The sequence below is a fragment of the Thermobia domestica genome, chromosome 7 (genome assembly GCF_964235325.1).
Source record: "Thermobia domestica chromosome 7, izTheDome1.hap1.1, whole genome shotgun sequence".
In the NCBI taxonomy this organism is placed as follows: domain Eukaryota; kingdom Metazoa; phylum Arthropoda; class Insecta; order Zygentoma; family Lepismatidae; genus Thermobia; species Thermobia domestica.
In genome coordinates, this window is record NC_137460.1 from 45,520,183 (window position 1) to 45,537,258 (window position 17,076).

Below are 17,076 nucleotides of genomic sequence, written 5' to 3' on the forward strand. Positions count from 1 at the left end.
TTCACTGTTGCTGACATGAAACGGCAGTACAAGCAATATATTTCATCTGATATTCCAAATATATCTGTTCTAAAAATACCACGAACAACTCTACATAGATGGAGTAAGCGGGAAGATATTTTTGGTGAGCACCAAAATAGTACTGGTTTTTTGACAAAGGGAACACAAAATACGAATAATAGTTACTATGAGAGCAGAAATGGTACTTGTGAAATGAATGTCACTTGTAGTAATACTGATAAATTCGATATGGAACATAACACACTTTCCTCTCACAACGTCAGTGAACAATCAAGTACGGAAAGCCTCCCAGAAAGGGACTGTAGAGACGATTATCTTTCATCATTTGCTGTTGACCTGGGTAACACGACGAATGAAACGCATTCTTCTCATTCAGTGTGTTCTTCTGAAGTTTCAGTCGAGACTGTATCAATATGTGGTGAACCGTCAGTATGTACGCAAGTGAGCGTGCACTCTGAGTCGATTGGAGAGGAAAGAGTAGAAGATAACAGTGTTTTAAAGGTAATGAAGTTTGTGAAGAAACATAAGCTTACCAAAGTTGCTGTTTCAGATCTTCTTCAATTATTACATTCTATCAATGCAAAACAAGTTCCAAATTCAAAGTATAGGCTTTTCAAAATTTTTAATAATTCAGGATTACTGCAGGTTCAGAAACACTACTTCTGCTGTCAGTGTGCATTTATGTATGATTCACCATCGGCGTCTCTTCATTGTGCATGCACTAAACACTCGTGTAAAATAGCTCATGTATTTTTTACCTTAGATATTTTAAAACAACTTGAAAATATGTTTTCCCGACCTGGCTTTCTGGCTAAACTTTCAACTTCGCAGTCAACACATGAAAACATTTTGGAAAGTGTTAGAGATGGTAAAATATATAGCAAATTTAGAGAACATCATCCGTTTTTAGACCAGAATGGTATTCTGTCATTGACAGGAATTATTAATGTAGATGGTGTTAGTTGCTTTAAAAGTTCCAGTGTTTCGTTTTGGCCATTCTATTTTTCTATTTTAGAAGTTAATGAACCCACTAGATGGAGACCAGAAAATATTATTTTGCTAGGTTTGTTTAGTTTCAATGGTTTATCGGAACATTGTATGAAAAAAAACGAGTTGTTACACAGTATATTTTATGCTTGTGTTGTTGCAAAATTAAAAAAGTTTGAAGCGGGAATTCAATTGGGAAAACAATTCTTAATTGGTGAAAATGTAATAAAAAAAGTTAGTCTTCGTGCCATACTTGGCACATTTGATAAACCAGCAAAGTGTGCTGTACAGCAGCTTGTACAGTTCAACGGGAAATATGGATGTAGTAAGTGTTTACAACCTGGAAAATACTTACACCAGGGGCTACGTATTTATCCTTATAATAAGAATGAGCCGAAAGGTCCACCAAGGCTTGATGATGAACATCTGCAATATGCTAAGGAAAAGGTATTTGGTGCCAAAGGGAAGTCTGTTTTTTCTAATCTTAATTCCTATCAACTCATTGACAGCACTATGATAGATTATATGCACTGCATATGCTTAGGTGTTTTTAGGTGCCTTACAATGCTTTGGTTAGATTCGAAAAATAAGGATGAGGTCTGGTACTTAGGACGGAAGATTCATGTACTGAATGATCGCTTAGCACAAATTAAAACTCCATCTAGTATTTCACATACTCCACGGTCCATGAAAGAACGTAGAAATTGGAAAGCTATAGAATTTGAGTACCTCTTTTTACTATACTTTCCAATTTTTTCTGATATATTTATCAACGATATATATTTCAATCACATTCTGCAGATTGTTACACCTATGGCAGGTTTTTTAAGGTCAGTCAATGTGAGAAATATGGAGTCGATGGAGAAATGCTTTCATTCGTTTGTATTCCAAATGCAATATTTATATGGAGAAAAGTATATGTCATCGAACATCCACGACCTGCTTCATCTTACAGATTGCGTCAGAAATGCAGGACCTTTGCAGTCATTCTCTTGTTACCCGTTTGAATCTTTAAATGGAACCTTAAAACATCACATGCACGGTACACAGGAAATAGCTGCCCAAATTGTATCTGGATTTGCTGTAGAAAATATAATTTTTAATGATGATTCGTCCGCTGAACTTGCAGTAAACGATGAATTTGTATTAAGTTCTAAATCTGTTACATTTTCAAAGGTTGAACGTATTGATTGTGAACCTGAAACTATTATTCGCAAAGCCCAAGGTATTCCTATCACAAAACATTGCTTTCAGAAACAGGAAGTAGTTAACATACATAAATGTTCTCGAATCGGCAATAAAAAAACGGGAAAAGTAATATTTTGCACATCTAATCATTGCATTAATAGGAAGCATGATGACAGTTACTTTCTTCTTATTTCTGATGGGGTGCCTTACGCGTGTCAGATTTCCGATATCTATATCGCTAATTGTGAATCTTGTTCCAAAGAACATATATTTTTTTCTGTTAAGAAAAAACAAGTTTATACTGCGTTTAGAGAACAGTGGTCTGGTCAACCAATTACACATGTATTCCAATCTGATAACAGTACTGTTATTGAAGATTTTGTAATATTAACAAATGAGCTGCTACATAAGAAACTTATATGCTTAACTATAGAAGAGAAAAGTTTTTTCTCAAAACTTTCATATTAGCAGGTTTATAATTACAACAGCAGCGAGTAGCGAAAAGTCAAATTTTGTCATAAAATTCCAATTAAAAGAAACTCTCTGACCACACATGGTAGATCTGTGCCTAAATAATTTAGAGTGGGTACTGAAGGCAAAAACAAACTTGAAATGAACTTCCACCTGCATTAACTCTTGTTTAGTTGTGAAATTACTTCTACTTTTGTACAGTCACGGACACAAATAAATGGAAGTTGGAGCCATTATTTCTTATGGCTCAAACTTCCATTTTTTTATGTTCGTGACTGTACCTACTATTCAATGTTAATCATATTTAGGCAAGAATTAAGTGTTGTATTTAACTTTTCTCATCAACATGTAACTGCTTCTACTCTCATGGTATTTTTACTATACAGTTAAACAATGTTAACAGGTTTGTTTCCTGTTCTGATCTCAGGGGCTCAATTCCAAACTTTAGGAAGATCTCATCATAACTGTTTTTCACAATTTCTTTGGAATAACGTTTTCAATTTAGGAAATAAGCTTCCTCATTCATATTTTCATGTATGTGTGCTGATGTAATCTAGTAAAGTTTTCTTTATTTGAATGAATGGTAAATGAGTACTTAAAATATTGTTTATAACAGGCACGGAATTTTGTTCTGCTTGCTATCACTTATTTTTTAAAATTGTAATGATTGCGGTTAGTTTGACCGTACATTATTGACTATAATGCTTTTTTTTTTTTTTTTTTTTTTTTTTTTGTATTAGTATATAGACAATAGTTAAAGGGACGTAAACAGGGCTTTTCAGATTGGTGTAATTTCGAGGTGTGATTATATATTTTAAAAACTTATCTCTCGACCAAACTTGCTTTCTACTTTGTTCAAGATAGGTAAGGGTGATAGCAGCTAAAATTATTTTGAAAATTTCTTTCTGTATAGCGCCTCGTCGTTTCTAATCGCTCCGTCAGAAACTATGTATTGTAGGACATCTGTTCTTTATTTTTCACGTGCAGAATCACTTCCACGAGAGTAAGCAATCGGAAAAGCACTGTTTATTGGAATTACTAGATGGGTCAAAAAATTATTGTAACAAGTACATAAATATGTAATTTTATTATTTTGTATTTTTTGTACAAAAGAATAAAAAATATAAAATAAAAAATCTCATTTTTTCTTTATAACAGTAAGTTAGTATTATCATAGTGAGCAAACCTGTAAAGAATAAATATGGTAAACGACAATTCCTTTAAATTGCTTATTTGTTAGCTGTTTATAAATTGATAAATATTTAAATTTGTAGGGAAAGAAATGTAATAGGTTCGTTATAAGTTGACTTAGTTGCTTGACAATGCGTTTGTGCGACAAGACACACACACACACACACACACACACACACACACACACACATATATATATATATATATATATATATATATATATATATATATATATATATATATATATATATATATATTAAATAAGGTGAACTATTGAACTACATGTTACTTTCAGATGAATACACCCTTGCACGTTCTGTGTTGGCCTTCTGTTTAGAAGTCGAATATGCCCATGTACGGTACATAGAAGTTTGTTTTGCGTTAATGCTCTTTAATGTCCACTGCATGTGGCTTATGCAATTCTTTTGGAAGAGAGAGCAAATATCAGTGGAACGTGCAAAGTGGATTCATCTGAAGTCAACGTTATTAGTACGTGCAATGTGCGTGTAACATACGTTGGACATGTGTGTTACAGGTGGATTACACGCACCTGTTACATACGTTGGACATATATATGACATGAGCACTGCATCTCCATTGCAAAGCAAGCAAAATTCATGCTACAACTTGATTACGTGCATGTGTAGTACACACGTAACATGCATGATGCCATATGCGTGCAATGGACATTCAATGCTCATTGCATAAATGTTCGACGTGTGTGAAAGGGACATGTAGTCCACCTATTACATGCATGTCTCATGTATGTTAGAGGTGCATGCAATCCACCTGCAGCAGACATGTCCAATGTATGTAACTGGTAAATGTAATCCACCTGTAACACGTATGTTACAGGTACATGTAATCCACCTGTAACACGTATGTTACAGGTACATGTAATCCACCTGTAACACGTGTGTTACAGGTACATGTAATCCACCTGTAACACGTATGTTACAGGTACATGTAATACACCTGTAACACGTATGTTACAGGTACATGTAATCCACCTGTAACATACCTTTCCCACATATGTCACAGGTAGACGTAATTCGCCTGTAACACGCAGGTCTCATGTATGTTACATGCACATGTGATCAACGTTTAACATGCATGTTACATGTGGCTCCCATGTACATGTTACCTACATGTCTCTTCTGCCGTATATACATGGAACGTACATGTCTTATGCGTGTCCAACACCTGTTACACGCAAATTTCATGTACACTTAATGCGATGTACTTTACATGTATAATTCGCTAACACGCCCACTAATTTGCTAACACCTGTATTTCACGTGTATTTAACATGTCAATTACATTTTTATCAAATGAAAAGCAGCTGTCGTCAGATCCTCATGAAGTAACGTATATGTCAACTACATGGAACATGCCGGTTACGTACATGTCTTTCCACTCTCTACATGTGTTTTACACGCAGTTTTCACGTTGCAAGGTTGCAACTTTATCAACATGAAAACTACCTGTTTCCGTGAAATGAACATGCAATGATCGTGAAAAAAATACATACCTGTCTCATGCGTTTAAAAGTGTTCCATTTTCAGGCGCATGTACAGGCGCCTGTAAAAATATGCCTGTTTATGCATGTTTCACAGGCGCCTGTAAACCACCTGTATTTTCTGTCTGGGACACTAAAGTCCTCTACATCACTATATAAATATTTAACAAAATATTTCCATGGATGCTCGCATGTTACTTTTAACACTGCAATGCGAGAAAACCGAACTGGGTGCTTGCTCTCAGTAACTTTTCTGTTACACACTTTAGCAAGCAAAGGCTTCGCTGTAACAAAATCACTCTGCTGCATTTCCGTAACATGAAATGGTTTCCGTGATGTTTTTGATTGTTTTATAACATCAGCCCACTCACTTGGTGTAAACACGTACTTCTGTAGACGCTTTTTCTTTTCAATAAGACCAAAGTCCCTGTCACAAGGTAGGTAGCTATGACCAGAAACAAGATATTTATGTTCAACTGTTTTGACACATTGTTTATGTATAAGCTGTAACCAAAATGCCACTAACGAAATGTTTTTATTCTGTCCAAAGCAATTGTCAGAATATACGATTAGTCTGTCCACATTACGTAGGGTTTCATTAAATTGTGTACATTTAAGTAGACATGATACTTCATCTGCCCCACGACCTGCGATGTTTTCTGGCCAAACATATACGCATCTTCGGTAGTGCAATCATGTACACAGAAGTTATATGTCCACAACTGTCGTTTATAAAACACTTCCCCTGTGTGAATATATGGTGTTGGCAATGCCTGTTGCATGTCAAACGCAATCACTTTAATATTGCTACCATCTTTCTTTGATTCCTCAATATCGCATTTTAACTCATGGTATGCCTTTTCAGCTTTACTTTGGTGCAGGTCAAGTTGGCACTGAGAGTTGTCCTCATCATCAGCTGACTGTATTTTGACCTTCAGTAGGTCACAAACTTTGCATGTGTCACTCGCATGCTTGCAAAAGCTTAGGTTAAACTGTGTATTAAATATTTCCCGGTATATATACTCACTCACAACACTTTCCCCATTATGTTCCCTCTTCAACCAATCAACATAAAGTTTGTACATAGTTGCAATGTTCAGACCTTCAGATAGAAATGCTTTGTGTGGTGTTTTCTGTCGTGAATAATGACTGGCACGTTTCGGAAAGCTACCTATATGTTCTTTCACAAAGTCTATCTGAGCCTGCGACGTTTTGTTAGGCCTCGCAGTATGTTTACCCCTGTTATTATGCTTAGGTACACATTCAGTTTGTTTCATTTTCACAGCACGAGAAAGTCTACCATTACTAATGCCTAACAAAGAAATAAATGCTTCCTTACACACATTTTTATCACTACCACCAACACGCACACAATACTCACGTGTATACTGACGTCTGCTCTTGTCTTTGTCCATACCATACCTTTTCTTCACAGACTTAACTTTAACACAACCATTTATGAACGCATTTTGCATACTAAAGTCAGCAAGACTCCAAAAGTTTTGAAACAATGTTTTACGAGCACTTTCACCAATACTTTTGTAACATTTTTTCACACAGCTGCATGGCGGACCAGGTTGACGGGCAGATATTTTCTTTCCTGTGCTACTTGTATATTCCTGTCCACTGTTTCTTTTGTTCTTTTTTACATTCCTTGACCATTGTTGTCCATTTCGTTTTCTCTTTTTGCCCCGATATTGTTCTTCTTTAGACATACCAACTTCAAGATTGGGACTTTCTATGTCCACAGACTGTCTATTGTCCGCCATATTGTTTGTTTTGACATGTGACCATTCTCTCTCTCCTGATTGGCTGAATTGGGTTAGACCACTGTTGCACTCAGTTATTTATACAATTTACTTAGGGCAAAAAATCACAAAACTTGTACGCATTAAAACTATCACATTTTGGTCTAACCAATATCATGCCTAGATAGTCTTTCATGTGAACAACAGATTGCACTTCAATACAGAAATTCGTGGTAGAGAGGGTTAGACCACTCTTGCGCTGAGCTCCTCAATTCTAAATACACACATAAAAATACTCACACAAGAAAATATCAGACACTGACTTTCAACGTAAATATTATGTACATAGTTTAATCCAGATTCCCTGTTCTCAAGAACTTCAACAATTAAACCTTATGACGATATATATGAGCCTCGAGCACAAAATACGATCAGATAGCCAGTAATCATACAACGCAACTGTTACGTTTTTCATATCTGGCAGAGATAGAAAATATTTATTCAACTTACTAATTTACTTAGTTTTCTTTCAATAGAAACTAATATGATGTATCGAATTCCTCCAACAAATTTTTAGCTCAACCTTCCGAATAATCTATCAGTGTAAAGAAAACTCAGTTTTTAATTCAGAAAAATGTCAACATCAACAAATGAATACTATATAGCGAAAGCTCGTCATACTTACTGAAGACGGAAGCAGACAAATGATGATCGAACCTCGTTAATTTCTAGTACCCAATTGCATGGTTTGATTTCTTCTTTACTTTATATTGAAATATCGAAACATCATACCACAAAATAATGTCAATGATTATTCTAAAAGCCGATTATTTGTTACAATATTAATTTAGAAGGTTGTTAGTTTTGAAGCTTTTTTTTTTTTTTATTATTATTATTATTTTTTTAACAGACTATCTACATTAATGTAGCCAAACTATGATCACATTTTGAAGTTATGATACAAATCCTCCCCTATTCCCGAAAGGTACATTTTCGGACTATATGTGGAATATATTATCAAAGGTATCCGAGGGAACTTTGGCTTATTACACCATCATTGCCATTATGATTCTTGCACATACGAATCTTTAACAAAGGAGTTGAGTTGATGTCGAGTTTAACGTCCCGTTCAGCAGCGAGGCTACGAGGGCTGCTATATATATTTCTGGCCTAATAATGAAAATACGAATATTTATCAACGAAAATGGTTTTATTGTTTTTCAAAATATTCTCCATCAAGATTTATACACTTTTGCATGCGCTCAAACCAATTTTCGAAGCACTTTTTCCACTCCGATTGAGACACCTCCAAAACATGGTTTTTGAATGCTTCAACAGCATTTTCTGGCGACGAAAATCGTTGACCACGCATTTTTTTCTTGATGTGTGGGAATAAAAAGAAGTCATTGGGTGCCAAGTCAGGGCTGTACGGCGGATGACCCATCACTTCGACGTTTTGGCCGGTCAAAAATGCGCTGGTTTGAGCCGATGTGTGAGAGCTCGCATTGTCATGGTGCACAATGATTCGTCTTCTCTTGTTCATTTTTCGAATTTCTCCGAAGACTTCAGGCAAACAAATGGTGGTGTACCACTCAGAATTGACCGTCCTACGTTGCTCAAGCGGAACAGTCGCCACATGACCAGTTATGCCGAAGAAACAGGCGACCATTTGCTTCGAAGTGCTTCTTCCACGAACAACTTTCGTTGGATTTGGCTCGTCTTGGAAGACCCACACGGTCGATTGCTGTTTTGTTTCGGGCTCATACGCATAGATCCATGATTCGTCACCTGTGACGATCTTATAAACGTCTTTTGAAGCACCGCGATCGTATTTTTTCAGCATTTCTTTACACCAATCCACACGAGCTTTCTTTTGAGCGATTGTCAAATTGTGCGGGATCCAACGAGAACAAACCTTTTTTACGGCCAGGTGTTCATGCAATATCGAATGTATGCTGGTGGAAGAAATGCCTAGGCATGCCTCTATCTCACGGTAAGTCACATGACGGTCTTGCATTATCAGTTCACGTACGGCATCGATGTTTTCTGGCACAACGGCTGTTTTTGGACGACCTTCACGGAATTCGTCTTTGAGCGAGCGTCGGCCACGATTGAATTCGTTGTACCAGTTTTTCACAGTGCTATAGGATGGTGCTTCGTCGCCATACAAAGATTTAAGTTCATCGATGCACTCTTGTCGTGATAATCCACGTCGAAAGTTGTGAAAAATGATCGCACGAAAATGTTCACGAGTTAATTCCATTTTTTTGCCAAGTTGATTTCTTCAAGTACCTGTAAAAGAAAAAAAAATTGTCGTAAGTCAAAAAGTTCTGAGTACATTTATGCTACAAAATGTCAAACTTTCCAATGGAAATGTCAGATTGCACCTGGCAACACTTAGTGTTGCCTAGGCCAGAAATATATATAGCAACCCTCGTATATGAGACGTGGACCTACTGATTAACGTGGAATCCGAACCACATGAGCTCCCGCCGGGAATCGAACCCGGGTCTCCCACGCCAAAGGCGCGTACGCTAACCGCTTAGCCACAGAGAAGCTCGCTCTTTAACAAAGGAGTTAGTCAAGGTTATCACTTTTGAAGATGCTGTAAAATAAAATAAAAATCCACATAAACAATCCACTAATTCTCGTAGTTTCCACTGACGAAAGTTTCCGTAGTTCACGAGACATGCATTAATCTAAATGAGACTTACTTGCTGTCCTAGTTGGAATAACTAGGATACTGACACCCCGTCACTTCAAGAAAACAGTAATCCAGCCTCCTGGTTACTTCGTTGCTACAAGGTAAATAACAAGTCCAAATGAACTGTCCCAAAGCCATGTTTTATCTTGATGTTGTCTGCCACTCTTCACCTCTCCAAAAGGATCTCCAAGGTCACATGAACAATAAAGATTGCTCCCACTGTCCATTAACATGGATCCGCTAGAACACTTTTACATATCATGAAGCCGTGAACCTCGAACACCACGTTGAAGCAGATGACAAACTGTTTATACAACCCTCACTGACAAATCAGTTTACGTTCCAATTGTAGATATCTGCCTAACATCTTGCAAACATAATTTTAGTTATTTTGAGGGTTGAGTCACTGACTGCATTGTTTTCTTGAAAATTTCCCAGGAACCATTCAATACGGTTCCCTCCTATGATACAGCAGCCCGCCATACAAGCGTCTAGAAGCCTCTTACAACAGAACTATGGGTAATTAAAAGCGAATCATAGAATTGTTTTCATGATGATGTAACTGAAAACCAATTAAATCTAAACACCTTTCATTTATCCCTCTAGTCTAATTGATTATTAGATACCTGGATTAGAAAAGAAATATGTTTTCGAAGAACGTAAAATATTAAATACGGCCGAACAAGAAATTTTGAAGATTAAAATAATCTCGATGATGACCTAGTTCAATCCATTTCCTACTTCCCTCTTAGTAATTTCGAAGATCGTAAGCAAATAAATGAAAAAAAAAAAAAAAAAAAAAATCTTGAAATGAATTTCCTTATTACAAACTATATGAAATAATAAACTATTACAACAAATCCTACCCCACCTTTCTTCTGCATATAAAATAGTGAAATTACAAATAAAAATAATATGGAGAAAAAAATTAATTACGTAATGGGTAACTTTTAATGTCTTCACTTTACAGTGTTTTTTTCTTTTTTTTTTTTCAGTATTGATCGTTAAATGGGCATGTGCCATGCTTGACATTACTTTCTTTCTTTTTTTTTTTCAGCATTTGGATTTTCTTGCAAAATATTCCAAATGCTCCACGTAAAATCCAGATTGGAACATCCAACTGGGATGTTACAAAGGTAATCCATGTTCCAAACGTGCAGCATGGTTTCTGTTTACTTACTTGTTGTGTAGGTGCCCTGGGTTACGTAATTGTGTTGTTCTAGTAGTGTTACTTTTACTGGCATATTTGAAAGTGATAGTTTTACTCATAAATATTGATTTACCGTTTACAGGGTGTCTACTAAAATTCCAAAATGAAATTTCGTGACTTTTTCGTGACCTTTTCTTTACCAAACCATACAATTTTGTAACATTCTCAAGAGCGAATTTGGGTGCGAATTAGTCCGAATTTTCATGCACGCGATAGAAGCGTGCTTTGTTTGCAATTTGGAAGCTTTAAAAGCCGACCTCCGACATTTTTGATGGTGAATTTCGACGTTTTCACAACAAATTTTTTCAACCTGTACTTATATTTGTACAGGTTTAAAAAATTCGTGACCCAAAAGCTAAATTCCGTGACTTTTTCTTGACTTTCATGACCGTTTTCTGATTTCGTGACTTTCGTGACCGATAGACAACCTGAGTTCATCCATTATTCATATTGTACTTCGACATGGCCAAAACATGTGACATTACACCACAGAAATCCACTAGAATTAAAACATTAAGTGAGTGTGGCAAAACTAATGCTGCAATAGCCCGGATTATGCAACTGCATAAAAGTACAGTGGATACGCAGCTTGCCAAGACTCGGGAAGCAGGGTGCATAAAAAGTGGAAGAATTGGCAAAAGTGGCCGAAAAATTAAATCCTCGCCTAGACAGAACAGTGCACTGCAACGGTTGTGTTTTGCAAACAGATTTGAGTCATCAGCAAATTTTGCTAGAATCTGGAGGGAAACACCTGGTGTCGACGTGTCCGCGAACAATGAGAAACAGGCTAACATCAATGGGTTTGCGTTCACATAGAGCTGTCAGGAAGCCATATCTTACACAGGAAAAACGTACAAGGCGCACAGAGTGGGCCAAAACTCACAAGGATTGGACAAGTGACCAGTGGCGCAAAGTTCTGTTTAGTGATGAGACGAAAACAACTATTTATGGCAATAATTCACGCGCTAGAGTTTATCGCATGACTGGTGAAAGCACTTAATTCTGCGTACACTGTAAAAACTTTCACGTACTCTATTACTCCGTAATCGTACTCTGTAATGATTTGAGGATTTTTTCTTTTAGTGTAATTGGTAAAATTCACATTTGTGATGGTGTTATGTACAAACTTATATTCTTGAAATGACAATGACACCTGCGGGTAGAGATTTATTCAACGGTGGTTCCTTTATTTTTCAAGACGATTGTGCTCCCTGGCATCGTGCCAGATTTATAAAAGACTATATGCTGTCCTTACGTTATATTACCCAACTTCCTTGGCCTGGTAATTCGCCCGACTTAAACCCAACTGAAAATTTATAGTGTGTTTTGAAAGATCGTGCAAGACATCCTACAACGAGAGCTGCGTTAATTCAAGCAATAAACGACGTCTGGCAACACTGCATTTCAATAGATACTACAAAACCTAGTAAACTCCATGCCACGACGATGCAAAGACGTTATTACTAAGCGTGGACATCCAATCGAGAATTAGCTTGAGCCCAAATCAATTGGGTACGCTTCACTTAACTTGCACTTACTTTCACTTCACTTAACAACTGCCGTCATATTTTGTTAAATATCATTAATTGTTGTAAAGATACGTAACTCCTGTGAGTAGATTTGGATTCTATATAAAATTTCCTTTAATTTGATGTATATATTATTGTATGTTTTTGCATATTTAGGTAGAAACTTCTTTGAAATCCTTATTAAAAATGATATTCTCTTTATGTAAGCAGGCCAGTTTTACACTTTGTCCACATGGATCACTCAGTTTTCATTACAAACTTACCCACACAACACACGATTTTCTACATCGCATTAAAAAAAATCATCAAAACTGTGCACCTATGTTGAAATTATGCGAAGACATAGACATAACATTATGCAAATATATAGAGTATTCTAAAAATGGCGCCCATGAACTACAGAGCATCGTTCTACAAGTCAACATAAAGCGAAAAATATATATATAATTGTATACATTTCGGGTCCTCGTCTGGAGACGCGAATAACACTGTGTCGCAGATGATCTACCAATCCATAACCTAACAGATGATCTACCAATCCATAAAATAGTTAACATCGATTCTCCCTACATGGTAGTTAAAGTCGATAGATGTTGACAGTAGCATCTCTTATTAGCGTAACCCATCGGTATAACTGCTTGATGGGTTTGACGAGCTACACTAATGATTCAAAGTTACTCTGCGACGTTTCCACATAGTGAAATTTTGATTCCCCAAAACGGGTGAAGGAGATCTCGGAGCGTATATCATTATGTAGCATTTTCGCTTTATTTTAACCTAAATTATAGAGCTCTGTTGTCCCTGGGTGCCATTTTTAGAACACCCGATATATAAACGGACCGTGGAATTGAGAACCTCCTCCGGTTTCTGAAGTCAGTTAAAAACACAAATTAAGGCTTGTGTTCAATTTCTATAAATACAAATACTTTATGGTACATCACCGACATTCGGCTCCTAATGAGAGATTCCCTCGGTGATACGACGTCTCGTGTTTAAGTATATCATCTACCAGAAAAAATCTTCCCATCAACAAAACTGTATCAATCAATATAAAAACCTAACGTATCTACCAATATAAAAACACGAAAACTCCTTCCATACCTGGTAATTACAGCCTGACAACATTTTGTTATGAATAATCCTTCCAAGATTTGTTGTAGTTCTACCCCTAAGTGTAAACATGATAGCTGGCAGTCCGAGGTGTGATGCGTATATTAATTCCTGGTTAAGTGCTTCTTCTGACAACCTCCTAAGTGTAATGTCTTGCGAGTCCACATCGATATACGGAGATATTTTTCCAACTATTAAATTATTCCAATCTGCAAAATACGCAGAAACTGAAAGGTCGATATCATACATTAGAGCCAGGTTTTTACAATAGAGGAAGGTACTAGGGAATTAATGTGAAGGGGTTGTATACTTAACCGGGAGAAAAAAAAGATGCAAGACGTTATTTTTATACTCTACAAAATCATCTTTGATTTATCTTCATGAAATTATACAATAAAATATAATTTCACGTTCCCAACGTAACAAAAATTTTCTAGAATATACTCTAAAGTAATAAATGTAGCACTTACTGGTTCAATTGCGCCTATACGGTTTCTTAAACTGTTTCAGCCTCTTATGCTGTGGCCTTTCTCAACAGGTAAATCATCACATGAAGACAAACTTAATGAAAACCTGTTGCACTTCTGATGCAAGAGTTATAAAAAATTAAAGGAAAAACTAACCTTTTTGCAAATTTAATAACGCTTCAGTACTTTTAGCAAGAAATATCTGCAGATATAACCAGATATAAAGAGGTGAGTCATCTACCTGTTGAAAACGGCCTCGCAATTAATGGTTGATATTGTTCAGTTCTTATAGGCGCGATCAATCCAAGTAAGTGCTACACTTACTACTTTTAAAAATATATATTAATGAAATATGTCAATAGCTTGCTTCAAATAAATATCTCTCTAGAATTATTATACTCTCTACACTGTACACCTTACAATAACCATTGCATTTGATGAAATCGAATCTACAATTTTAATCTGATCACTAGTTTTTTTCTTCTAACGTCAGTACACGATCAAAGGCAGCTGAAACAATGAGTCTTGAACAAGCCAGCTGTACGAAAATTATATAAAGCACACTAACTTGACTTTTGTCTTGAAAGAAATCGAAACTTAAGAAATTTACTTTTACTTTTCTTTTAAATATTCTTATTTAATAGCTTTAAATCACCAATCAGTCAAGAATCAGCAGAAAAGAGAACATGGTGTATTACAGAGATTATATATATATATATATATATATATATATATATATATATAGGGTGTCTTAGAAGTCCCCTGACATAGAATAACTCTGTTAATATCAGAGTTACAACAAAATGTAACAGGGGACACCGTCTCCAAATAGGATATTTTCAGTCTAAAGTGAAGGATTTTTTTTTTAAAAAATCAGACGAGCCGTTTTGTTCATAAGTGAATGAAGTTAGTCTTTTACACTAACGTGTCGACGGCCATTTCAAATGTCCCCACTCACCTTATGTTTTGGGTTTAGGTAAATGGCAACTTTGCATTTTCATTTAACATCGGGCGCATAGGGAGTGTGCAGCCCAAACGAGTTGTCCGATTAAAAAAAAAAAAAAAAAATCCTTCACTTTAGATCGAAATCATCATATTTGCAGACAGCTTTTCCTCTCACATTTTGAGGTAATCTGATAGTAACCGAGTTATCCTATGTCAGGGGACTTTTTGAGACACCTTGTATAAATATATGACTAGTTGAATGTCCGTTCTCCGCACGGGAAGAATAGGTTTATGGAAAATATTAGAACTTCTTTCCAACAATGGGATACGCATTTTATTGAGCTGTCGGCTATTTTCGTAGTTCGCCGAATCCGCTCATATCTTGTCGTCTGCCACTGTTTGTTTATAATTGTAAAAACACGTGTTTGTAGTGAAAACATGTGGTTTGCAGCACATGTGGCTATATGGATCCTCACACCTCTTCCGCCGCGCTTAAAACGGTAATTTTCAAAAAGACTGCATACGTATCCGCTTATGTTTAATGAGAAGTTTATATATTGCGTTTCACCTTCCTAAATTGACGGGCTCGTGGAATACTTAATTTTAGCATAAATTAAGACATATCCCTTGCTCTACTCTTCGTATACACATTTTAATCAAAGAAACACTATAAAAACCCAGTTCAAGGTACATAATAACTATAGAGTCCAGAATTAATGGCAAATTAAAAGGCTCAAAATAGCTGGCAAAATTGCGAAATAATAAAACCCCAACATGGCAAAATAAAATAAACAAACAAACAAAGACGGGCTTTTGAAACAAAATAATCCAATAAAGATTTGAAGAACGTCAAAATGGTCTCTCATCCACTCTGCTCTCAAAAACTAGCCCTAGGTAACCTCTGTATGTTTGGAAACTAAAGGATACATTGCGAGGTGGATGTATTCAGTCCAAAAGTGCCCTCAGAAGTGAAATTTTCCAGTGTCTGATATACCATAAAAAGAATTCAGACGCTTTTCTTAACGAGATACAAAGATTGCATAATGTGTACAAATATACGGGAATCGTGTTGAAAACTGACAGAATTATATAACTAGAAAACTTGAAGTATGGGAACATTGCACATATTTTACTATGGACCTCGTAAATATTGGCATATATTTTACTACGGACCTCGTAAATATTGGCTCAAGAAAACGTTTAATTCACTTTATAGAAGTTCAAAATATCGTTAAAGAAAATGTATTGCGATACAGATTGGTTGCAAAAATATAATATACGAATATAGTAATATACAAATAAATAGCTCGAACCCCCCCCCCCCCTTTTTTTTAGGTGGGACCAACCCGATTAAACCAACTGGGATTTTTCGACATAGGCCCAATTCGGCAAACTCTTGTCTGTACTCACACACCAACTGGAAAATCTTGACCATTGAAACATCAGCAATGACTTGTTGTTTTAATCACTACATTTTCTTCAAGAGATCAACGTTGTTTTAAGAGTTACATTATTGGTCTTTCCTGCACTGTAGAAACAATTTAAACTGAGTTATTTCTTTTCTTCCTTTCTTTTTTAACTATGAACGTACTTCTTTATTGCAGAAAAACACTACCTGATCGGTTAATGAAATATTGTTCTAGGTTTTTAGTTTAAATTATTTCTACAGTGCAAAAGATATCCATAATGTTACCTTTAAGATAAAGTTGATTTCTTAAAATGTACTGATGAAAGCAGTTGTTGATACTTCCACGAGGGGTGACTGAAAAGTTTTGAGTCTAACATAGAAAATAAGAATCTAGAATAGAATAATTATATGTATTAGAAAAGTACAACCTCTGTTCTCTTTTACAGGCTCTTGAAGTGAGTGAGCTGGCAGAAGTTGGGAAAATGACATAAATCAAGTTCAGGTCAATCATCAATTATCTGCAATTAAAAGGAATGTTGGCGTATGAGATCCATCAGGATAGGGTCAATACCATAGAT

At 36.0% G+C, this 17,076-nt stretch overlaps 2 protein-coding genes across 4 annotated transcripts in view; one reads left to right on the forward strand and one right to left on the reverse strand.

The window, feature by feature from the left end:
* The window catches only part of csul (protein arginine N-methyltransferase 5), an 88,301-nt gene that overhangs the window by 46,638 nt on the left and 24,587 nt on the right, over positions 1-17,076 (reverse strand). For 2 of the 3 annotated variants that reach the window (XM_081764559.1, XM_081764560.1), the window contains exon 4: positions 13,670-13,905. In XM_081764559.1, coding sequence (XP_081620685.1) covers positions 13,670-13,905 — 236 coding nt within the window. The remainder of the gene's footprint in view (positions 1-13,669; positions 13,906-17,076) is intronic. The other variant, XM_081764561.1, reaches the window with a different exon arrangement.
* On the forward strand, positions 16-2,902 carry LOC145690053 (uncharacterized). Its single transcript, XM_081764558.1, has one exon. It carries the CDS (start codon positions 16-18, stop codon positions 2,662-2,664), a length of 2,649 nt encoding a protein of 882 aa, XP_081620684.1. The 3' UTR covers positions 2,665-2,902.